Source organism: Canis aureus, chromosome 6 (genome assembly GCF_053574225.1).
Source record: "Canis aureus isolate CA01 chromosome 6, VMU_Caureus_v.1.0, whole genome shotgun sequence".
NCBI lineage: Eukaryota > Metazoa > Chordata > Mammalia > Carnivora > Canidae > Canis > Canis aureus.
This window is the reverse complement of record NC_135616.1, coordinates 55,478,287-55,504,897: the sequence shown is the minus strand read 5'-3', so window position 1 is coordinate 55,504,897 and position 26,611 is coordinate 55,478,287. Positions and strand designations below refer to the sequence as shown.

The 26,611-nt window shown below is 37.5% G+C and overlaps 1 protein-coding gene across 12 annotated transcripts in view; it reads left to right on the top strand.

Annotated features, from left to right (window-relative positions):
* SLC9C2 (solute carrier family 9 member C2 (putative)) overlaps positions 1-26,611 on the top strand; it is a 107,341-nt gene that overhangs the window by 52,644 nt on the left and 28,086 nt on the right. For 8 of the 12 annotated variants that reach the window (XM_077901700.1, XM_077901709.1, XM_077901703.1 and 5 more), the window contains 6 exons: positions 6,437-6,534; positions 7,484-7,603; positions 9,190-9,388; positions 10,098-10,286; positions 12,816-12,965; positions 24,577-24,628. In XM_077901700.1, the coding sequence (XP_077757826.1) occupies positions 6,437-6,534; positions 7,484-7,603; positions 9,190-9,388; positions 10,098-10,286; positions 12,816-12,965; positions 24,577-24,628 (808 nt within the window). The remainder of the gene's footprint in view (positions 1-6,436; positions 6,535-7,483; positions 7,604-9,189; positions 9,389-10,097; positions 10,287-12,815; positions 12,966-24,576; positions 24,629-26,611) is intronic. The other 4 variants (XM_077901710.1, XM_077901707.1, XM_077901704.1 and 1 more) reach the window with 2 other exon arrangements.

Here is a 26,611-nt window from a genome sequence, read left to right as displayed (position 1 = left end):
CTCCGTCTGCCTGTGTCTCTGCCTCTCTCTCTCTGTGACTATCATAAATAAATAAAAATTAAAAAAAAAACTTGAGAAAATGTGCTAACTTTAGTGGAGGTTGGAAACAACATTTAGAAACAATAGATAAGCAAGAGCAACATGGTCAGCATTGAGGAAGAAAGTTTAGGCAGTAGTCTTAGGAGGTTACTTTAACCTTCAATATTAATGGCCCCTAAAAGATGTTATTTTTTTCTCCTAAATTTTATTGGGGGGTTGACACAAGAATACAGTCTACTTATATTTATAAGATGTTTTATAGAAGCCTCATTGGTAATAACAAAGAAAAAACACATAGTAGATACATGAAAGATGAAAGGAATTAGAATATACTACTACAAAAAATAAATCACAAAGGAGTGAGAGAGAAAAAAGGGAACAAAGGAACTAAAGAAACAGTCATAAAACAACGAACAGAATGGTAGTTATAAGTCTTTTCTGTCAATAAGGACTTTAAATGTGAATGCCTAAATTCTCCAATCAAAAGACAGAATGGATGAATGGTTATAAAAACCCAAATCCAACAATATGCTGCTACAAGAGACTTAAGATTTAAGGACACACATAAGGCTTGAAAGTGAAGGATTGGGAAAAGATTCCATGCAAATATTAACCAAAAGAGAGTAGGAGTGCCTATACTTTTGTCAGTTAAAATAGACTTAAAGGCAAAATTAGTCACAAGAGAAAAAGCCACTATATAGTGGTAGAGGTGCCAATAACATGTGTAAATATACATGCCTAGCACTGGAGCACCTAAATTTTTAAAACAAATATTAACAGAATTTAAAGGAGAAATAAATAGCAATGAAAATCATAGTAAGGGACTTCAATACTCCATTTTCAATATCAAATAGATAATACAAACAGAACATTAACAAGGAGACAGTGGATCTGAATAAAACTTATAGATCAAATACACTAAGAAACATTCAGAATATTCCATTCAACACATCAAAATGCATATTCTTCCTAAGTTCACATGGGACATTCTCCAGGATAGATTATATGGTGAGTCACAAAACAAGTCTTACCAAATCTAAAAAGATTGAAATTATATCAAGTGTCTTTCCTTTATATCATTGTAAAGATGGTATAAAACTAGAAATCAATGGCATAGAATGGTATAAATGGTATGAAACTAGAAATCAATAACAAACTGAAAAATTCACAAATACATGGAAATAAGACAACACACTCCTAAACAACCAATGAGTCAAGGAAGAAATCAAAAGGGAAATCAGAAAATATCTTAAGACAAATTAAAATGAAAACACAACATATTAAAACTTATAGGATGCTGCAAAAATAGTTCTAAGAGGGAAATTTATGCTAAATTGCTAAATGCTAAATATAAGCATTTATGATAAATGCTTATATTAAGAAAAAGAAGATCTGAAATAACCTAACTCTACACATCAAGAAATTAGGAAAAAAAAGAAAGAGAGATCAAGGAATGCATCCCATTTACAATTGCACCAAAACCCATAAGATACCTAGGAATAAACCTAACTAAAGAGGGAAAAGATCTGTACTCTGAAAATTATAGAATACTTAGGAAAGAAATTCAGGAGGACACAAAAAATGGGAAATCATATCATGCTCATGGATTGGAAGAACAAGCATTGTTAAAATGTCTATGCTACCCAAAGCAATCTATACATTCAATGCAATCCTGGTAAAAATAGCACCAACATTTTTCACAGAGCTAGAACAAACAATCCTAAAATTTGTATGGAACCACAAAAGACCCCAAATAGTCAAAATAATGTTGAGAAAGAGAAGCAAAGTGGAAAGCATAACAATCCCAGACTTCAAGCTGTATTACAAAGCTGTAATCATCAAGAGAGTATGGTACTGGCACCAAAACAGACACATAAATCAATGGAACAAAATAGAGAACCCAGAAAGGGACCCACAACTATATGGTCAATTAATCTTTGACAAAGTGGGGAAGAATATCTGATGGGAAAAAGACAGTCTCTCCAACAAATGGTGTTGGGAAACCTGGACAGCAACATGCAAAAGAATGAAACTGGACCACTTTCTTACACCATAAACAAAAATAACTTCAAAATGAATGAAAGACCTAAATGTGAGACAGGAATCCATCAAGATCCTAGAGGAGAACACAAGCAGCAACCTCTTTGACTTTGACCATAGCAACTTCTTACTAGACACATCACCAGAGGCAAGAGAAACAAAGGCAATGAACAATTCATAAAGATAAAAAGCTTTTGCACAGTGAAGGAAATGGTCAGCAAAACTAAAAGGCAATGGAATGGGAGAAGATATTTGCAAATGTCATATCTGATAAAGGATTAGTATCCAAAATACATAAAGAACTCATCAAAATCAATGCCCAAAAAAGAAATGTCCAGTTAAGAAATGTGTAGAAGACATGAACAGACATTTTCCCAAAGAAGACATACAAATGGCTAACAGACACATGAAAAATGCTCAACATCACTCATCATCAGGGAAATACAAATTAAAACCACAAGGTGATACAGCCTCACACCCCTCAGAATGGTTAAAATTAGCAACCTAGGAAACAATAGCTTTGGCAAGGATGTGGAGGAAGGGGAACACTCTTACATTGTTGATGGGAATGTAAACTGGCACAGCCACTCTGGGAAACAGTATGGAAGTTCCTCAAAAAGTTAAAAATAGAACTACCCTATGATCCAGCAATTGCACTACTAGGTATTTATCCAAAGCATACAGAAATGCTAGTTTGGAGGGGACCTGTACCCAATGTTTATAGCAGCAATGTTCACAATAGCCAAATTATGGAAAGAGCCCAGATGTCCAACTACCAATGAATAGATAAAGAAGATGTGGTATATACATATTCCATTATATATATATAGATATCTATATATATAATGGAATATCACTCAGCCATCAAAAAGAATGAAATCTTGCCATTTGGAACAATGTGACTGGAACTAGAGTGTATTATGCTTAGCAAAATAAGTCAGAGAAAGACAAATATGATTTCACTCATGGGTCAAATTTAAGAAATGAAACAGATAAACATGGGGGAAGGGAAGGAAAAATAAGATGAAGATAAAAATAGAGAGGGAGGCCACCATAAAAGACTCTTAACTATAGAGAACAAACAGGGTTGCTGGAGGGGAGGTGGATGAAGGGGATGAGTGATGGGCATCAAGGAGGACACTTGTTGGGATGAGCACTAGGTGTTATATGTAAGTGATGAATTACTAAATTCTACTCCTGAAACCCTTATTACCTAAAGCCATTATAGATTCAATGCAATCTTCATCAAAACACCAATGGCATTTTTCACAAAAATAAAATAAACAATTAAAATGTATATGAAACCACAAAAGAGGGACACCTGGATGGCTCAATGGTTGAGCATCTGCCTTTGGCTCAGATCATGATCCCAGGGTCCTGGGATCGAGTTCTGCATCAGGTTCCCTGCAGGGAGCCTCCTTCTCCTTCTGCCTATGTCTCTGCCTCTCTCTGTGTATCTCTCATGAATAAATAAAGAAAATCTTAAAGAAACCACAAAAGAATCTGAATAGTCAAAGCAATTTTGAGAAAGAACAAAGCTGGAGGCATCACACTTCCTGATTTCAAACTATGCTACACAGCTAAAGTAATCAAAAGAGTATAGTACTGGCATAAAAACAAAGACACATAGACCAACAGAACAGAATTGAGACCCCCTAAAATAAACCCATGCATGTATGGTCAACTAATATTTGACAAGAAAGTGAAGAATACCAATGAGAAAAAGTGTTTTCTGATAAATGGTGAGAAAACTGAGTATTTACATGCAAAAGAATGAAATTGGACCTCTGTCATACCACCTACAAAATTAACTCTAAATGGATTAAAGATTTAGATATAAGACAGAAACCATAAAACTCTTAGAAGAAACATAGAGAAAAAGCTTCTTGACATTGGTCTTGACAACCAATTTTTTAAGATGTTACCCAAGACACAACAGAAGCAACTGCAACTAAAAAACCTTCTGGATAGTAAAATAAATTATCAACAAAATGATAAGGCAACCTATAGAATGGAAGAAATTATTCGCAAATCATATGTCAGATAACAGGTTAATACACAAAAAATATAAGAAACTCATATGACCAATAGAAAAAAACCAAATAATCTGATTAAAAATAGGCAAAGGACCTGAATAGACATTTTTCCAAAGAAGACAAATACAAATGGCCAACAGGCACATGTAAAGGTACTCAGCTAATCATCAGAGAGAGACTAATCAAAATTATAATGACAACCTATGGAATGGAAGAAGATATTTGCAAATGACACTTCTGATAAAGGGTTAGTATCCAAGATATATAAAGAACTTATAAAACTCAGCACCCCAAACCCAAATAATCCATTTAAAAAATGGACAAAAGACATGAACAGACACCTCTCCAAACAAGACATACAGATGGCCAACAGATACATGAAAAGATGCTCATCATCACTGATCATCAGGGAAATGCAAATCAAAACTACAGAAAGATATCGCCCCGCACCTGTCAGAATGGCTAAATCAACAACACAAACAACATGTACTGGTGAGGATGTGGAGAAGGGAACCCTTTTATACTTTTGGTGATAATGCAAACTGGTGTAGCCATTGTGGAAAACATTATGGAGGTTCCTCAAAAAGCTAAAAATAGAACTCCCCTCTGATCCAGGAATCACAATACTGGGTATTTGCCCAAACAATACAAAATCCCTAATTTAAAGGGATACATGCACCCTTATGTTTATAGCAGCAGTATTTGTAATAGCCAAGATATGGAATGAGCCCAAGTATCCATTGATTGATGAATGGATAAAGAAGTGGTATATCATCGCAGCGACATGGATGGAGCTAGAGTGTATAATGGTGAGTCAGAGAAAGACAAATACCATATAATTTCACTCACACGTGGAACTTAAGGAACAAAACAAATAAACCAAGGGAAAAAAATATATATAGACAAACCAAGAAACAGACTCTTAACTATGGAGAACAAACTGAGGGGAGGTTGGCAGGGGGATGAATGTAATAGGTGATAGGGATTAAGAAATGCACTTGTCCTGAAGACCACTGGGTGATTAAAATAAAAACTTGAAAAAAAAATTATATCACATCACACCTGTTAGGCTGAATATACCCCTCAAAACAAGAGATACATGTTGGCTAAGATGTGGAGAAAAGGGGACCCTTGTGCACCGTTGATAGTAATGTAAATTGGTACAGCTACTACAGAAAATTGTATAAAGATTCTTCAAAAAATTAAAGCTAGAACCACCATATATTCCAGCGACTCCACTTCTGCATATACATCAGAAGGAAATGGTAATAGGATCTCAAAGAGATCTCTGTAGTCCCATGTTTCTTTCAGCATTATTCACAATAACCAAGACATGGATATAACCTAAGTGTCCATTGAAGGATGAATAAAGAAAATGTATATTATCTATCTATCTATCATCTATCTATCATCTATAATCTATCTATCTAGTGGAATAATATTCAACCACAGAACAGAAGGAAATCCTGACATTTGTGACTTGAGGGCATTATTCTAGATAAAATAAGTCAGAGAAAGGCAAATACTATATGATTTCAGTTATGTGTGGAATCTTAAAAAAAAAAAAAAAGCCAAACTAATAGAAACAGAGTAAAATGGTGGTTTCCAGGGATTGGGAGGTAGGGGAAATGGAGGAGATGTTAGTCAAAGCCTACAAACTTCCAGTTATAAGATGAATAAGTTCTGAGGCTATAGTGTGGTAACTATAACAATTCTATATTATAGACTTGAAAGTTGCCACGAGAGTGGATCCTAAATCACACACAATCACACACAAAAAAGTTATATTAACTAACTATATGTGGTAACCATTTTGCAATATATATGAGTATATTAAGTCATCACATTGTACACCTTAAACTTACACAATGTTATGTCAATTATATCACAATAAACCTGGAAAAAAGGGAAAAAAGAGCACAGTGTACTTTTCTTTCTTGGTAGTTCTTTAAGAAGTTGAGATGATTAGTTAACCTTTGAATTAATTAATACTTTGCATTATCTTGCTGCAGAAACATGATGCTATGGTGCTATTTATATTACTTAAGAAAAACTCTTTGACTTGTATAGATTTTGAGCTGAGAAACTTTGTGTATTTTATTGTATCCAGGAAAGTACTTTGCAATAAATGAATATTCAGTAAACATTTAAACTGAATGAAATTTATTTGCTGCTACAAGATTTTAAAAATATTTATATTATATATTATATTTTCCTATAATGAATTCAACAATAATAGTGAGGGCTATGTAAATGTCAAACAGAATATATTATATTATGTTTTGGTCCTTTGTAATGTTTATTTCAAATTGTATGTTTAGAGTAGCTTTGAAAAACAATGTAACGATGGAATCCTCAGTGTAGAGGCAGCCCGGATATTAATTAGTGCAACCAAAAGCTTTTGCCCCATCCAAGGAAAGTGAGTATAATATCTCTTAAATTGTTATTTCCAAAATCAAATAGGTATATAGTAAAAAAGAATCAAACTCAGAGTCAAATGTCTAGATTGATCAATCTATTTATCTCACCTATCTTCCATCTCTCTTTCCATCCACCTGTCTATCTATCTACTTCTTATTTTACTTGTTTATACTTTTTCTCCTGAAAGTTCATAACTCTGGTAACATTAGGAGATTCTGGTGGAAGATCTGACTACAGTGTAATTAGATAAGACACTAGGGGTGCCATGAAAGAGAACCTATGCAGTTTCATATACTATTATATTTATCTTTTCTTTATATCATCTTTACTAAGTTACTGGATAGGGTAGGTAGAGAAGTGTGGAACCTGCCATTAGACAGGTGGGATAAGCCTTGAAGGAATTGACCCAACTGATGGATCTGAGAGATGCAATTAAATTTGGTGGGCAAAGTTTGACTATCTTAGAGACATGTCAATATCTGGTCGTAGTCCTGGAAAGCATTAGCTAATGGATGGTCCAGGACAAAGCTTATGGACGGAGCAATGATGGGCAATCCTGCCAGGGGATAGTCAATATTTTGGCAATCTGGTGATCTATCTGGGAGATCTAACATCAGTTCCTAAAATTTGGGAAGGGGGCCTTCAGGGTCTTGGAGAGGTTTGGGTAAGGCAAGGCATGACAAAGGGGAGCTTGATTCTGAACCCCAAAGAATTGGTCTGGAGAGGCTGTACTTACTTATATACTACCTCAGGTCAAGAGTGATTCCAGGGGCCCGAGGCAGCAGGGGTTTCCTGTACCTCACCATGGGTGGGTATGTGGATGGATACAAAGACTCAGGACAGAGCATTTTTAATACATCTTTTTAATAAACTTTCCCTTTTTATATCACCCAAAAGTATAGCACTTGATTTTTATTTTACCATATATGTGTATTTTTCTTTGTTAGATTCATGAGTATTTATGATGTTTCAACTTATGTAAGAGCTAGAAGTTGGCTTATAAAGTTTAAAAACATGTTAACTTCCTTGGAATATCATAAAGATAAGGCACTTTTTATTCTATATGGGTAAGTATTATAAATCTTTATAGCAATATACTTAAAAATATGACCAGCTGACAAATGCTGCCATTGTCAGCATTGATTACATTGATTTTCCCTATTAAAAGAAAATCAACGAATACTATGGCCAGCTTTTATTGATGGAGTAGTAACAGAGCAGGGCACTTGATTCTCTTCCTCCATTCTATTTTAGCAACTTTGTTGATGCCTCTGTTAGAGAGTAGGTAGGAAGAAGAAGAAAAAGAAAAGAATGGTCAGGGGCACCTGGGTGGCTCAGTCTGTTAAGCATCTGCCTTTGGCTCAGGTCATGATCCCAGGTCCTAAGATGGAGCCCCACATGGGGCTATCTGCTCTGTGGGGAGCCTGCTTCTCCCTCTTCTTTATGCTCATGCTCTCACTATCTCTGTCTCTCTAATATAAATAAATAAAGTATTTTTTAAAAAATGGTCATATTTGGACTCTTTAAGTGGTAATTGCCACGTCTTAGGGTGATATTGCAAACTGGGCTGCTTTCATATTCTTCTGGGTATAACACTGGGCAAGGGAGAGAAATTTCAAATTCATGGCCTATATCTTCCTCTCAATTTCATCCATGCCATGGGGTGGTTCTGTTGATGTCCATAACTAGGAAAAATACAACATAGCCTTAATAATATCTGTAACCAATTTTCTAAAACATCACAAGATATAGATTTACTTAACTGGTGTAAATTCCTCACTTTATTACAACTTGTGAACTCATCCACTTTTTAAAGCAGGAAGACAAGGTTTTTCTGTTAACAAAAGATGTAAAAGTGAGAAATGCCAGAAACATTCATGCTACTAACTTTTAAATGGGTGTTGACATACCTTTCATAACAAATTCTGATAATATTTTTACTTTTTTCTATGTATCAAGTTTAAAGAGATATATAAAGAATTAAAATCCTAGGATCGTAGCATATACCCAGGTAACCACTTTTTGTTAGGCTCTACTTAGGATGGGTTGGAAAATTAAAAAAAAAAATACATCACGGTAATTACTGAATAGAATATTTTTTCCTGTTCTTACTTTTAAGTGATGTTGACATTTTTCTCTGCTTCTTGCTTTTGATGAATGAATCTTTGCCTTGTTTCTTATGTACTATTTGCCTTGATTTTGAAAAATGCTCCCCATCCTGATAGAGATGAGTAACAGCTATATTTTTATCTTTATGATGATTATTGTATATTGAAGGTTTAGGTTTTTGCTTATTTATTTTATATTTTATATCTTATAATCTTCTCCAGATTAATATCAATGATTTGTTAAAGTAAATTTTGAACTTCAGGTCTCAATTGTTTTATATATATATATATTTTAAATATTTTATTTATTTATTAATGAGAGACACACACACACACAGAGAGAGAGAGAGAGAGAGAGAGAGGCAGAGACACAGGTAGAGGAAGAAGCAGGCTCCATGCAGGGAACCCAACATGGGACTTAATCCCAGGACTCCAGGATCATGCCCTGAGCCAAAGGCAGTCACTCAACCACTGAGCCACCCAGTTGTCCCTCAGTTGCTTTATTTTTAATGTGATCTAACATTTTATTGCTCTCTTTTTTTCAGGGATAATAAATTTCTGCTTTTTGTATGTCATGTGGTATTTTCAGAAGAATTTGAATATGCAGGACATATTATAACAGTAATGTACATTTATCCTATGATAATGCATCTATGGCCAATGGCAAGAGAGTTAAATGTGTCAGGACTTATATCAGTGAACAACTATTTTGTCTTTTTATACATATTTCAAGCAGCAATGAAGGTACTGTTCAAAATATATTCAATGAAAAGAACAATTCAGATGTTTCTGAATCTATTTTTGTCATATTATTGAAATACCTTGATACTAGAAGCCATTTGATGTAGTAGTTGATAGGATCTTGGAATTTTAATAATCTTTCTGAATTTTCTGTTTAATAATGAAATCAGTATTATAGTCATGGTCTTGGATATTAGATAAGCATCATAAAAGTGGAGCGAATCCATTTGACATGCAAGAGAAATGGAAATCCATATAGAAAATACAAATGGTTGTTTCCTTCAAATGCTCTCACTAATGATGCAAAAAACGAATCAGTGAATAAACCCAAATTGGCTTGCTAGGTCCTTGTCATAAGATGAGAACTGCTTTTTAGGACAAATGCTTTGAAGACGACTTGTCAGCACTACTGTTTTTATACTTTCTTATTAAGATGGTTGCAATGACTCTGTTTATTGCTATTTTTAATTGCTTGCTTTTGGCATTTCAACTTCATTATACGTTATATATATTTTGAATCAAATTATAATTTTTGAAGTTGGAAATTAAAAATATTTTTTTGGAATTCCAAATGAATAACTCAAAACTCAACTTTTGGAGTACAACTCACTTGTAGTTGAGGATTGAACTGCTAATTTTGAAGATGCTTTCCCACCCCCATTATTGCATAGGTGCTATGAAATAACATACATTCTATTTGTTTTCTAAATAGATAATAAGTTTGAAAAGGAAGTATTTTCATCAATATTGGAATACTTTGGAGTTTCTTATCATGCTTGTTGGAATCATTGATATCTTTTGTATATACTTTGTCAAATTGAGACCAGACAACTTTGCTCTTATTCAAATGACAGTAATACTAGGATATTTCAGAATAATTAGGTTTATTCCTTTCATCAAGGTAAAATATCACATTTCTAAATACTGTTTTTTTTTTCTACACTGTATGTTAAATATGTTTAGAAACCTCATTATTCTGAAGGAAACAAGAGAAGGAGCTGTCTTTCTGGTGCTGTCTCTACAGGTGTCTGCTTGGTTCATTCTCACCTTCTCACAGAGAGAATGCCTTCCCTGACCACTCTGTGTGAAATGGCAACCTGCTCCCCCCACACATACCAGCTTCCCATCCCATCTTCCTGACCATCCTCTATCTGCTTAAGGTTTAGTTTTTTCTCATAGCACTTACTACTTTTGTACTGTATGTTGTATGTACTCTCCATGAGGTAGAAATCTTTGTTTTGGTCATTGATGTAACCTATGTCTCTGGAATGGTGCCTAGCATGTAGTAGCTCTTAATAAAATACTTGTTGAGTGAATAAATTAAAATTTGGTGCCACTTGAAGTGGGGTGACCCAGAAACAAGTTCTCCAAGTTTTAGTAAAATTTGCTCTTTAGAAAGCCCTAAATGTGCAGAACATGAAAATATTTTCTCTACAGGCTAATTTTATGCAGCATAAAGTCTAGGGAGCTTAATTTTACTGTGGCCTTCAATCTCTGTAACAACTACTATTCCTTCTTTCCATGCCTCTGGTTTTGATTCTGAAGGTAGATTTTCAGTTTTCCAGTCTCAGCTCTTAAATCTCCTTTCTTTCCAATGAAGATTTCTTATATAAGATTTTTACTTGGGAGCTTTAGATGATTTCATTTGCCATTCCATTTTTTTTGAGTTGTTTAATTCTTATTATGTCAGACAAGTTTATTGGTATATTGAAGTTATGAAGAATTGATATTAAAAAAACTGCTGAAAAACACCCTAGTAACAAAAGGTGTTCATTTTGGAATCCTCCATTTAGTTCCTATTCTCCATGAAATTTAGTAGTCATCTTAAAGGCAAAATTGTTTGAATGCTCAGACTTGTAGACTTTATTGTCTGTTCCTTTCTTGATTCTATATCAATGTTACCAAGCTTTGCTATTCTTAAGAGTTACCATACAGAGTTGTATACAGAAAACCTGCTTTAAGGGGTAATTTTGATTATTTGTGATTTTTGCTTTATGAGCTAAGTTTACAGCCAAGTGTCTACATAATGTATAACCCTACCATAACACAAAGTATGTTAGAAGTCAGGATGTATAGTATGAGGCTAAGTCTTAAAATGGAAGGGAGAGGCTTCCTTAGGTAATCAGTTTTTATACAGCAAGTTGCTACTTGTGTCCACCATGCTTTGACAAATCTCCATGAGGTATATTTAAGGAATTAATATAACCAGGATGACCTCTTTCTATTGAGCAATTACTATGTTCCAGGAACTGTGCAGAGCACTTGACACACATTATCTAATTAAATTAAAATTATGGCAATAGCCTTGTGAAGTAGATGTTACCACTATATAACATCATATAGTAGATGTTACCACTATATGAAGTCAGATGCTTTAATAGCTAGTCTCAGTACAATGTGGCTTTCAAAAGAAACCTATATTGGAGAGCTTGGAAGAATATTGGAGATTTTTACTTTAGATCTTCTTAGGAACAGCTCAAGGGGTGGCAGCACATCATGGAAAATAACTTTCTAAAAATCCTCCTTATTATCTCTCCCTCTGCCCAAAGTTACACAACCATAAAAGCAGCTGAAAATCTCTTCTTTCTCTGCTCTTGTAATTCCTCTGCTTTGATGTTATTTTGCTCTTTTCACCTTCCTCCTTTGTGACCTGGTCCCTCACCATCTACCCTGTTTTCTGACCTGATTCTGTCTCTGTGATTGTTTGTATCAGCTGTGAGGAGCTGCTCCATTGGACGTTGGGTCCTTACCTATCATTACCCTTATTTTATAGATGAGGAGACAGAATCCTCAAGGTCATAAGTAACTTGCTCCAGGTCATAGAGCTGGCACTTGAACCTCCAAAGTATTATATTTAGAATACCATTCTCTTCAATCACTACACTCTCTTGCCTAAGCTTATGATTTGAGAAACTTAGAGCTAAGAATTATCTTTAATATCCTATGTTCCTTATCTTGCAAGTCAAGAAACTGAAGGATGGTTGATTTGGTTGGTGATTGTCATGCAGGTTAAGGGACTACCACCGGTCTTGTCTCCTGAAATCTGGGGGTGTGGAGAATGGGGGGTAAAGACAGTGGTGGGGACTTCCTCTTAAAGCTACAGAGCCAATTATTCATTGACTTTTCATTTCTTTAAAGGGTGGCTCTCAAACTTGAGTGTAGATAGACTCACCTGGAGGACTTGTTAAGACACTGATTTTTGAGCCCCATCCCCAGAATTTCTGGTGTAGCAGGTCTGGAGGGTAGGGGGCTGAGAATTTGCATTTCTTTTTTTTTTTTTTTTCTTTTTTTTTTTTTTTGAGAATTTGCATTTCAAATACGTCTCTGGGCAGTGTCACTGTTCCCTAAGATGATACTATGAGAACACTTGCCTTCGAGGGTGCTTTTCTTCATTAAATTTTCAGACTTTTTTTCCTCTTCATTGTTCCAGTTAATAATACCACTGCTGATAAATATTGTAGATGTACAGATCAAAAAGCGCCTCCGCTTGATGTATAGTATTACAAAAGGTTATGTCAAAAGTCAAGAGGATACCAAACTTCTAATAAAACAAATTTCCAGCCGAGAATCAGTATATCAGGTGAGAGAGAAGCACTGGTCATTTGGGAAAATAATCACTTGGGTATAGTCATATCTTTTAAGACTACTTCTACATATATTTGGCCCAACAGATAAATTACAACAAGTGAAGAGGATTCAATTGTTTATTATGTTATAAGAGGTGCCTGCAGAGGAGTCTTTGCTCTTTAAATGTCAGGTATCTTTATCAAACTCATTTATGATCTTCACGGAAGAAACTCTACCCTTTGCTTTTATTTTCTGAACACAGACTAGAGACTCATCTGCCTTTGTAACACTCTAAAGGGTTGGGTAAGTTGGAAAGGGCATCATGCAGCAATCAAAACTCAAGTCTTCAAAGTAAGAGTAGGTCTGAAGTGGAGAGAGGAAGAGAGGGGAAAAAGAACAAAGATTTGACAGTGGAAACTTGAAATACTGGTGCTGAAGAATGGCTGAGTAGTAGTATTTATTTATTTATTTATTTTATCATTCAAGACCCTCATTTCCAGGCAGTATGAGGTATGTACCAAATGGGAGATGAGGATGTGAGCATACCAGGAACTTGAAGATGGAGTGAATCACTTCCTGGCTTGGTTCCCTCATGCAAGACTGTCGACCCAGGACCCTCTGCAAACTTGTAGAGCGATGTTTCAAATTTCACATGTGACTGTCTACTTAAGAATATTCAGTGGCAGGGCACTTGAGCAGCTCAGTTGGTTAAGCTGAGTTTGACTCTTAATCTTAGGGTTGTGAGTTCAAGCCCTGAGTTGAAAAAAAAAAAAAAAAAGAATATTCAGTAGCTCTGCATGGCCTGAAGGGTAAGGTCTTTGAATCCAAATACATAGAGAGAGACAGGAGAGAACACGGAAAAGATGGTAAAAGAATAGTCATGCAGAATTTTACAACTCAAAGGTAATAAAATACAAGAATTAAAAGTATCCCTTCCTGCCCTCCACTCTACTGCTTCCCAGAGATAGCCCATTGTAACCATTCTTGTGTTAATTCCTCCACTGCTTGCCATAATAATTTTAATAATGTGCACATGTATTTAATTCTTGATTTATCTCTAAACAGCCTTTATTTACTCTCTACCATGAAGTGTAAAGAGATTAGAATATTCCTTTAGCCTTTTATTTTTCTCCCAATCTTAAATTTTTGGAGCTATTATTTTTACAGAGAAAAGATTTTACATTTTATTCTGTAAGTATAATTATGTCTTCATTCTTTCAATAAATGACTCCATACATGGAGAACTAAAACCTTTACTTTGTTATGATTATATAACATTCACTTTAGAACCTATCATTTGATTCAATCCATAACAAAATATCACTATCATTAAATATCTGCTACTTGATAGAGACTCTTCTAAATGAAACAGTCAAATGGATTGATTTAAAAAAAATGTTTCTTTAACATTTAACTATCTTCCTCTCGTCCTTTAGCTTATATTCCTTAGCCATCCTTTCTGGAGTCCCATGTGAGCCTCTTTTTTCCTTTTCTTTTTATTAAAAATTCCTATAAGTAGTTTTTTCAAGGTGATGTATGGGCTTACACATGCAAAAGTCTTTGTATTTTGCTCTCATAATTAATCTTTTCACTGTCCAAAACTATTTTCTTGAAGATTTTCATTTGTCTTCAGCATTGATGATATAAGTCTGATTTTACTTGCGCTTTTGTAGGTGACTTTTCTCTCTCCATTTAGAGGCTTATAGAATTTTCTCCCTGGAGTTCTGAATTTTTACCACATTGTGTCTAGGTATAATTAAAAAAAAAGTTAGGGGTACCTGGTTGGCTCCATCAGCTAAGTGTCTGACTCTTGGTTTTGGCTCAGGTCATGATCTTAGAGTTGTGAGATTGAACCTCAAGTTGCACTCAGTGCTCAAGGGGGACTCTGCTTGAGGATTCTTTCTTATTGTACCCCCACCACTCATGCCTATGTGCTCTCTCACTTTCCAAAATAAATAAATAAATCTTAAAGAAATTATCGGGTTACCTGGGTGTCTCAGTTGGTAAAGTATGGGACTCTTGTTCTTGGGGTCATGAGTTTGAGTCCCACATTGAGTGGGAGACATAACTTAAAAAAAGAAATTAAAATAAAAAATAAACAGTTATCCTACAGAGCACTTGGAGCTTTCACAATCAGATCACTGTCATCTTTCTTCCAACACTTCTTTGATTATTCCCTCCCCTAGGTTTCTATTCTCTCCTTTCATCACCCTTTTAAACAATTTTTTTGTATTTCTGGATTTAGACCTTGTTTCAAGTTTTCTTATTACTTCCAAGTCTTTCCTCTTTGTGGTGAGAATCCCCCAACTTGGTTTCTCATGCTCTAAATTTAGTCTGTAGCTGTGTTCATTCTGATATTCAGTCCATCTATTACATTTTCTCTCCTCTTTTTTGACTGAACACTCTTTGATCTCCAAGTACTGTGATTGCTTCTTTTCATTGAGACTGGTTCCTTTTTCTTTTTTTTAAGCAAATGTGATATTCCATTGAATCTCTTTATTTAAAAATTGTTGTTCTCCTGTATTAGTGCTTCCTTGAGGTTCATTCTTCTCTTTGTCATGTTTGGTTATTGTCTTTCATCCTGTTTATCCTGCCCAATGTTTGGTGACTTTTGGTTACATTTTCAGGTATGTAGGTGAGGGGTCCAGACTGACAAGTATCAATAGCTGAAGGGTATTTTCTCAGCCTAGGAGAGACTCTTGATTTTTAATCTGATAATTTAAATCTTGATTACTAAAGCCCTAGATCTAATGATTCTGTGTATATATAAAATCAGGAATGGGCTGAGCGTTACATCTTCTGCTTGTTGTGCCTATTTTTGTGATGACCATTGGTTACCTCAGGGCCTCAGCCAAGAAAGAGAGGCTCTTTCCTTATTAAATCCAGAAGAGGGAAGGAGGCTATGAAGTTACCTACTTTAATGTTTTAATTTTAATTTCTTTTTTTAAAAAAGATTTTATTTATCTGGTAGAGAGAGAGAGTGAGACAGAGCACACATGAGTGGGGAGGAGGGGCAGAGGGAGAGGGAAAAGCAAACTCCCCACTGAACAAGGAGCCTGATGCAGGGCTTTATCCCAGGACCCTGAGATCATGACCTGAGCTGAAGGCAGATGCTTAACTGACTGAGCCACCCAGGTACCCCTAATTTTAATTTCTAAAACACATAAGAAGACATATTGTTAAATATCTTTAGAATTTAAGGTTTTCTTTTATGATCAGGGACCACTATAGAAAGAGTATAGCTGAATTTTAGCAAGGCATCTAACGTCTTTCATGACATCTTTATAGATAGGCTAGAGAACTATTCTCTAGATTTATTACAGAAATACCAATTATTGGATCAAATGTGCAACAGAATTCTTTCTGTCTTATTGATGTACTTTGAATATTAGAGAAAACAAAAAAAAAGTACGGAAAGTCTAGATGGCTCTATAATAGAAGATAGAGCTCATAGAAGAAAATATTTCAGAAACTGGAAGAGGTGGGAAGAAAACAGCAGTCAGTCATGGGAGGTAATGTGTTTTGAGGAGTTTGGGAGAAGGCATTGACATTTGGGGGCACTTGTCTCAAAGTGTAAGAGATAAAACAAATTCCCCTTTGGCATTTATAAAGGAGACTTCAGTAAAGATTTAAATGTTGTGTGGTTGTTTTTTTTTTTTTTTTTTTTTTTTTTTGAGATGTATTTAGATATCAAACTTGTGTTTACTCTGAAAGTGAGGTGGTTCAAAAACTAACCAGTGGCAGCTCACTTTTAGAGGAGTTCACATGAAGGTCCAGGCTTTAAATGATTATGTAGGGGGGAGGAGCAAGATGGCGGAGGAGTAGGGTCTCCAAATCACCTGTCTCCACCAAACTACCTAGAAAACCTTCAAATTATCCTGAAAATCTATGAATTCGGCCTGAGATTTAAAGAGAGACCAGCTGGAATGCTACAGTGAGAAGAGTTCGCGCATCTATCAAGGTAGGAAGACGGGGGAAAAGAAATAAAGGAACAAAGGCCTCCGAGGGGGAGGGGCCCCGCGAGGAGCCGGGCTGAGGCCGGGGCGAGTGTCCCCAGGACAGGAGAGCCCCGTCCCGGAGGAGCAGGAGCTGCACCGACCTTCCCGGGCGGAAAGGGGCTCGTGGGGAGTTGGAGCAGGACCCAGGAGGGCGGGGATGCCCTCGGGCTCCCGGGGACAGTAACAGAGCAACTGCGCGCCCATGAGAGTGCGCCGAGCTCCCTAAGGGCTGCAGCGCGCACGGCGGGACCCGGCGGGACCCGGAGCAGCTCGGGGGGCTCGGGGGCGGCTCCGCGGAGGGGGCTGCGCGGCCCCGGGAGCAGCTCGGAGGGGCTCGGGCAGAGGAAGAGGCTCCGTGCGGAGGGGGCTGCGCGGTTCCAGGAGCAGCTCGGAGGGGCTCGGGCGGCAGCTCCGCGGAGGGGGTTGCGCGGCCCGGGAGCGCGAATCCACCAGCGCAGGCCTCGGAGCACAGGGCGCCGGGACACAGCCCAGGATCCCGCCTCCCCCGGGACAGGCAGAGGCCGGGAGGGCCCAGGACACCAAGGACGCTCCTGCCCCAGCTGAGCAGATCAGCGGCCCCGCCCCGGAGCCTCCAGGCCCTGCAGACGGAGTTCCTGCCGGAGCTGAATCCAGGTTTCCAGAGCTGCCCCGCCACTGGGGCTGTTCCTCCTGCGGCCTCACGGGGTAAACAACCCCCACCGAGCCCTGCACCAGGCAGGGGCACAGCAGCTCCCCCAACTGCTAACACCTGAAAATCAGCACAACAGGCCCCTCCCCCAGAACACCAGCTAGACTGACAACTTCCAGGAGAAGCCAAGGGACTTAAAGAACACAGAATCAGAAGATACTCCCCGGTGGTTCTTTTTTTGTTTGTTTGTTTTTGTTTTTGTTTTTGTTTTTGTTTTTGTTTTGTTTTGCTTTTTGATTTGTTTCCTTCCCCCACCCCCTTTTTTTCTCCTTTCTTTTTCTTTCTCTTTTTCTTCTTTTTTTTTTTTTTTTTTTTCGTTTTTTTTTCTTTTTCTTCCCTTTTTTTTTCTCTTTCTCTTTTCTTTCCTTCTTTCTCTCCTCTCTTTTTCTCTTTTTCCCAATACAACTTGCTTTTGGCCACTCTGCACTGAGCAAAATGACTAGAAGGAAAACCTCACCTCAAAAGAAAGAATCAGAAACAGTCCTCTCTCCCACAGAGTTACAAAATCTGGATTACAATTCAATGTCAGAAAGCCAATTCAGAAGCACTATTATACAGCTACTGGTGGCTCTAGAAAAAAGTATAAAGGACTCAAGAGACTTCATGACTGCAGAATTTAGAGCTAATCAGGCAGAAATTAAAAATCAATTGAATGAGATGCAATCCAAACTAGAAGTCCTAACGACGAGGGTTAACGAGGTGGAAGAACGAGTGAGTGACCTAGAAGACAAGTTGACAGCAAAGAGGGAAACTGAGGAAAAAAGAGACAAACAATTAAAAGACCATGAAGATACATTAAGGGAAATAAACGACAGCCTGAGGAAGAAAAACCTACGTTTAATTGGGGTTCCCGAGGGCGCCGAAAGGGACAGAGGGCCAGAATATGTATTTGAACAAATTCTAGCTGAAAACTTTCCTAATCTGGGAAGGGAAACAGGCATTCAGATCCAGGAAATAGAGAGATCCCCCCCTAAAATCAATAAAAACCGTTCAACACCTCGACATTTAATTGTAAAGCTTGCAAATTCCAAAGATAAGGAGAAGATCCTTAAAGCAGCAAGAGACAAGAAATCCCTGACTTTTATGGGGAGGAGTATTAGGGTAACAGCAGACCTCTCCACAGAGACCTGGCAGGCCAGAAAGGGCTGGCAGGATATATTCAGGGTCCTAAATGAAAAGAACATGCAACCAAGAATACTTTATCCAGCAAGGCTCTCATTCAAAATGGAAGGAGAGATAAAGAGCTTCCAAGACAGGCAGCAACTAAAAGAATATGTGACCTCCAAACCAGCTCTGCAAGAAATTTTAAGGGGGCCTCTTAAAATTCCCCTTTAAGAAGAAGTTCAGTGGAACAGTCCACAAAAACAAAGACTGAATAGATATCATGATGACACTAAACTCATATCTCTCAATAGTAACTCTGAATGTGAACGGGCTTAATGACCCCATCAAAAGGCGCAGGGTTTCAGACTGGATAAAAAAGCAGGACCCATCTATTTGCTGTCTACAAGAGACTCATTTTAGACAGAAGGACACCTACAGCCTGAAAATAAAAGGTTGGAGAACCATTTACCATTCGAATGGTCCTCAAAAGAAAGCAGGGGTAGCCATCCTTATATCAGATAAACTAAAATTTACCCCAAAGACTGTAGTGAGAGATGAAGAGGGACACTATATCATACTTAAAGGATCTATTCAACAAGAGGACTTAACAATCCTCAATATATATGCTCCAAATGTGGGAGCTGCCAAATATATAAATCAATTATTAACCAAAGTGAAGAAATACTTAGATAATAATACACTTATACTTGGTGACTTCAATCTAGCTCTTTCTATACTCGATAGGTCTTCCAAGCAAAACATCTCCAAAGAAACGAGAGCTTTAAATGATACACTGGACCAGATGGATTTCACAGATATCTACAGAACTTTACATCCAAACTCAACTGAATACACATTCTTCTCAAGCGCACATGGAACTTTCTCCAGAATAGACCACATATTGGGTCACAAATCGGGTCTGAACCGATACCAAAAGATTGGGATTGTCCCCTGCATATTCTCGGGCCATAATGCCTTGAAATTAGAACTAAATCACAACAAGAAGTTTGGAAGGACCTCAAACACATGGAGGTTAAGGACCATCCTGCTAAAAGATAAAAGGGTCAACCAGGAAATTAAGGAAGAATTAAAAAGATTCATGGAAACTAATGAGAATGAAGATACAACTGTTCAAAATCTTTGGGATGCAGCAAAAGCAGTCCTAAGGGGGAAATACATCGCAATACAAGCATCCATTCAAAAACTGGAAAGAACTCAAATACAAAAGCTAACCTTACACATAAAGGAGCTAGAGAAAAAACAGCAAATAGATCCTACACCCAAGAGAAGAAGGGAGCTAATAAAGATTCGAGCAGAACTCAACGAAATCGAGACCAGAAGAACTGTGGAACAGATCAACAGAACCAGGAGTTGGTTCTTTGAAAGAATTAATAAGATAGATAAACCATTAGCCAGCCTTATTAAAAAGAAGAGAGAGAAGACTCAAATTAATAAAATCATGAATGAGAAAGGAGAGATCACTACCAACACCAAGGAAATACAAACGATTTTAAAAACCTATTATGAACAGCTATACGCCAATAAATTAGGCAATCTAGAAGAAATGGACGCATTCCTGGAAAGCCACAAACTACCAAAACTGGAACAGGAAGAAATAGAAAACCTGAACAGGCCAATAACCAGGGAGGAAATTGAAGCAGTCATCAAAAACCTCCCAAGACACAAGAGTCCAGGGCCAGATGGCTTCCCAGGAGAATTTTATCAAACGTTTAAAGAAGAAATCATACCTATTCTCCTAAAGCTGTTTGGAAAGATAGAAAGAGATGGAGTACTTCCAAATTCGTTCTATGAAGCCAGCATCACCTTAATTCCAAAGCCAGACAAAGACCCCGCCAAAAAGGAGAATTACAGACCAATATCCCTGATGAACATGGATGCAAAAATTCTCAACAAGATACTGGCCAATAGGATCCAACAGTACATTAAGAAAATTATTCACCATGACCAAGTAGGATTTATCCCTGGGACACAAGGCTGGTTCAACACCCGTAAAACAATCAATGTGATTCATCATATCAGCAAGAGAAAAACCAAGAACCATATGATCCTCTCATTGGATGCAGAGAAAGCATTTGACAAAATACAGCATCCATTCCTGATCAAAACTCTTCAGAGTGTAGGGATAGAGGGAACATTCCTCGACATCTTAAAAGCCATCTATGAAAAGCCCACAGCAAATATCATTCTCAATGGGGAAGCACTGGGAGCCTTTCCCCTAAGATCAGGAACAAGACAGGGATGTCCACTCTCACCACTGCTATTCAACATAGTACTGGAAGTCCTAGCCTCAGCAATCAGACAACAAAAAGACATTAAAGGCATTCAAATTGGCAAAGAAGAAGTCAAACTCTCCCTCTTCGCCGATGACATGATACTCTACATAGAAAACCCAAAAGTCTCCACCCCAAGATTGCTAGAACTCATACAGCAATTCGGTAGCGTGGCAGGATACAAAATCAATGCCCAGAAGTCAGTGGCATTTCTATACACTAACAATGAGACTGAAGAAAGAGAAATTAAGGAGTCAATCCCATTTACAATTGCACCCAAAAGCATAAGATACCTAGGAATAAACCTCACCAAAGATGTAAAGGATCTATACCCTCAAAACTATAGAACACTTCTGAAAGAAATTGAGGAAGACACAAAGAGATGGAAAAATATTCCATGCTCATGGATTGGCAGAATTAATATTGTGAAAATGTCAATGTTACCCAGGGCAATATACACGTTTAATGCAATCCCTATCAAAATACCATGGACTTTCTTCAGAGAGTTAGAACAAATTATTTTAAGATTTGTGTGGAATCAGAAAAGACCCCGAATAGCCAGGGGAATTTTAAAAAAGAAAACCATATCTGGGGGCATCACAATGCCAGATTTCAGGTTGTACTACAAAGCTGTGGTCATCAAGACAGTGTGGTACTGGCACAAAAACAGACACATAGATCAGTGGAACAGAATAGAGAATCCAGAAGTGGACCCTGAACTTTATGGGCAACTAATATTCGATAAAGGAGGAAAGACTATCCATTGGAAGAAAGACAGTCTCTTCAATAAATGGTGCTGGGAAAATTGGACATCCACATGCAGAAGAATGAAACTAGACCACTCTCTTTCACCATACACAAAGATAAACTCAAAATGGATGAAAGATCTAAATGTGAGACAAGATTCCATCAAAATCCTAGAGAAGAACACAGGCAACACCCTTTTTGAACTCGGCCATAGTAACTTCTTGCAAGATACATCCACGAAGGCAAAAGAAACAAAAGCAAAAATGAACTATTGGGACTTCATCAAGATAAGAAGCTTTTGCACAGCAAAGGATACAGTCAACAAAACTCAAAGACAACCTACAGAATGGGAGAAGATATTTGCAAATGACATATCAGATAAAGGGCTAGTTTCCAAGATCTATAAAGAACTTATTAAACTCAACACCAAAGAAACAAACAATCCAATCATGAAATGGGCAAAAGACATGAACAGAAATCTCACAGAAGAAGACATAGACATGGCCAACATGCACATGAGAAAATGCTCTGCATCACTTGCCATCAGGGAAATACAAATCAAAACCACAATGAGATACCACCTCACACCAGTGAGAATGGGAAAAATTAACAAGGCAGGAAACAACAAATGTTGGAGAGGATGTGGAGAAAAGGGAACCCTCTTACACTGTTGGTGGGAATGTGATCTGGTGCAGCCACTGTGGAAAACTGTGTGGAGGTTCCTCAAACAGTTAAAAATATACCTGCCCTACGACCCAGCAATTGCACTGTTGGGGATTTACCCCAAAGATACAAATGCAATGAAACGCTGGGACACCTGCACCCCGATGTTTCTAGCAGCAATGGCCACGATAGCCAAACTGTGGAAGGAGCCTCGGTGTCCAACGAAAGATGAATGGATAAAGAAGATGTGGTTTATGTATACAATGGAATATTACTCAGCTATTAGAAATGACAAATACCCACCATTTGCTTCAACGTGGATGGAACTGGAGGGTATTATGCTGAGTGAAGTAAGTCAGTCGGAGAAGGACAAACATTATATGTTCTCATTCATTTGGGGAATATAAATAATAGTGAAAGGGAAAATAAGGGAAGGGGGAAGAAATGTGTGGGAAATATCAGTAAGGGAGACAGAACATAAAGACTGCTAACTCTGGGAAACGAACTAGGGGTGGTGGAAGGGGAGGAGGGCGGGGGGTGGGAGTGAATGGGTGACGGGCACTGGGTGTTATTCTGTATGTTAGTAAATTGAACACCAATTAAAAAAAAAAATAAATGATTATGTACTGTTTGTGGGTAGGAGTCAGTTCCTATGCTCTGTTGTGCAGGTCATTCTATAGAGTTTTTACGGAGTTGCTATTGATCCAGTTTGATTTGAAGGGTCTTGGAAGCTACCTAAGCCCCTGTGCAAGCAGGGTGGGACCACAGTGTGTGGGTGCCATAGACAGGCCATTAATTTGGCACCTTCCCAATATTGACTCAGTGTTATCAAGTGAAAAGAAGCAACTTAATAAAAATTGTATACCTCAATCTTATATTCAAATATAATAAATAAATAAATAAATAAATAAATAAATAAATAAATAAATCTTATATTTATTACATGTGATTTTTCTAGACCAAAACAACAAAAACTTAACTTTAGCTACTTAAACTTTAGATAACAAGCCAGTAGGGGTGCCTGGGTGGTTCAGTTGGTTAGGTGTCAGACTCTTGATTTCAGCTCAGGTCTTGATCTCAAGGCCCTGGGGTGGAGCCCCATGTCAGGCTCTGTGCTCAGTGGGGAGTCTGCTGGAGATTCTCTCTCTCCCCCCACCCCACTACCCCTCACCCCACTCACACATGCATGCTCTCTCTCTTTCTCTCTCTAGAATGAATAGATAAATTATTTTAAAAGATTTTTATTTATTTATTTGAGATATATATAGAGAGATCACTAGTGCGGGTGTAGAGGGACAAGGAGAAGCAGACTCCCTGCTGAACAGGGAACCAGCTGGGGAGCTCAATTCCAGGACCCCAGGAACATGACCTGAGCCAAAGGCAGATACTTAACCAATGGAGCCACCCACATGCCCCTAAAATGGATATATAATTATATAAATATATAAAGCAAACCAGTAAAATAACACTGTATTTGTTATTCTTTCCTGTAAATAGCATTATGCTGTGTATTAATTGGGTGAAGGATTTCAGTCATCTGTACCTGACAATCCTAGGGAACTGTGGATTGTTTGCTGCCAAGTGAAAGCTCCAGAAGATTTAAAGCTGGAGAATAAGCTCCATGAAGAGCAGTGCCTGGGAAATAGGGGGCATCTGACCAATACCTACTGTATGATTGAACACCATGGTTAGCCTTGGAGTAGAGCCATTTCTTCATTATGCCAAGAGTGATCTATAGGAATCATGGAACTAATCAATACCATCATTTCTCATTATTGCAGTTGTTTTTATGCTCCTAATAGACTGGCTGCCCAAAAAGCTGCTCAGTTGGCTCTCTCTTAATGGAGTTTTATCTGTGAGAATTCTCTTTGGTGCACAGTGAAATGCACACTAATCTTTTCTGAGAAAGGCTAGGTCCAGTAGTTATGCAGGCTACTGACTGCACACTATTCACTGTTAACATGAGTGGGAGCATGAGTGAGGAAAGCAGCAGAATTGGCACAGAGGAGAGAATTGAGCTAAACATCTTCCCCAAATCATAAACTTAGTGAGATTTCTTCTTTTTCTCAGATTTTAAAGCCAGATATGCAGTTGGTGTAATAACAGATTAATGTCTTTCTTGACTTCTTGCAGAAATTATATGAAATTTTGGAAACCAACAAACGAGATGCTGTCAAAGAACTAGGTAGGTAGTAGGAATATCTGACTTCCTGAAATCACACCTTATTATTCTATAATTTAACCAAGGTAAGACAAGTTCATGCTTTCCTTCAATTACTCACTTATTCATTCAATAAGCTATTATCAAATGCATGCAATAGGCCAGCTATGCCAAAAATGCATAATGGAGGGTATGAGAGTATCAGTAGACAATTGCAGAAAGTTAAAGCAGGTCATGTGGGCAGCCTGGGTGGCTCAGCGGTTTGGCACCTGCCTCTGGCCCAGGGCCTGATCCTGGAGTCCCGGGATCGAGTCCCACATTGGGCTCCCTGCATGGGGCCTGCTTCTCCCTCTGCTTGCGTCTCTGCCTCTTTCTCTCTCTCTCCCTGTGTCTCTCATGAATACATAAATAAATTTAAAAAAAAAAGCAGGTCATGTATTTGCTATGGGAGCATAGAGGAAAGAATGAAGAGTGTAGAAAGTGTATTAAAGTGGCAAGATCAGATTCCTTAAGTCTATAAGAAAAAGACACATGAAAATTACATTTGACAAAGGGTGTTTTTGTTTTGTTTTACTTTGCTTGCAAAGATATTCAGGAATGTGGGGCTATAAGAGATGTCATTTTTTGAGCATCCATAAGCACTCTGCTTCAGTTGAAGTGTGCAGCAGGAGTCTTAGGATTTTATACAAAGCTTCTTGAGTCTGCTTTCCTCACAAGGGGCGGTAGACCAGGCTCTTAGTGTGTGCAAAAGTTTCTGGGAGAGAGCCTGGCATACAGTAGGTCCTTCATAAATGGAAATTATAAAAGAAATAAAGTAAAACCACTTTGTAAGATGCCATATAGATTTATGGGGATAATACTTTCCAAATCAAAATTGGAAGAACATGGCCTAATGATAAAATTATGAATTTGGAGATGTGTCAGAAATTTTGGCACTGTCTCAAAAAATCCAGGATCCATTATTACCTTTCATATAGGTAGATTTTTATTTCTGTGCTTTTAAAGATTAGGGGCCTAGGGGCTGCTGTCTCATATTATGCTTTAGATTTAGATTTAGTATGTAATATTACAAAGTTCTCTTGATTTAGTCCTGTAAAAGGAAGTACCTGTTCCCACATGGTTACTGCAACTGATTATCAAATGCTAATTATGTTAGGAGCTGTGTTAACAGATTTATATGCATTATATATACATTATATGCATTATCTCATTTAATCCTTAGGACTACTCTATGAGACAAATACTATTATTATCTTCATCTTATAGATAATGAAGCTGTGGTTCAGAAAGTTTAATTTGCCTGAAGTCATATGGGTGGTAAATGGTGAGCTAGATCTCCAGCTAAGGTGTACTTGACATTGAAACCCAAGTTCCTTTTTTAAATTTTTTTATTTTAAGTGGTTTCCATACTCATTGTGGGGTTCAAACTCATTACCTTGATATCAAGAGTCAAGTGCTCCATTGACCTATGCTCCTGATTATGCTATTCTTCATTTTACCAACCAGCTCATTTCAATTAAAAAAAAAAAGTACCTTCCAGATGTCAGGCATTCTGCCCATGTTAAGATGAGAGAGTTTTGGCCATGACTCACAGTCTAGTTCATGACTTCTTGTGTTCATTAAAGAGGAAAAGATATGTGCTTTGATCTCAGAAAGCTCCATGGGCAGAAGTCCAGGGGCTCTTTCATTAAGTCATTTATTCACCCAACAAAGTTATATGATATGTTGGATGAGAAATAAGTAAAAATCAAAATATCACAATGTTGTAAGTTCCACAGTGGAGATATGTAGGACATGCCATGGGAATGAGGCAGAGAAAGTGATTTTCTCCTAGCTAGTAGAGGAAGCCAGTTTTCAATGTTCTCATCCATAAAATGGAGTTGAAAATAACTCTAGTCCTATCAGCCTCACAAGTTCTGTATGAAATAGGAATGACAGGTATTGAATAAATACTTTGGAAATTATAAAGTATTAAACAAATATAAGTTATTATTGTGATTATTGCAT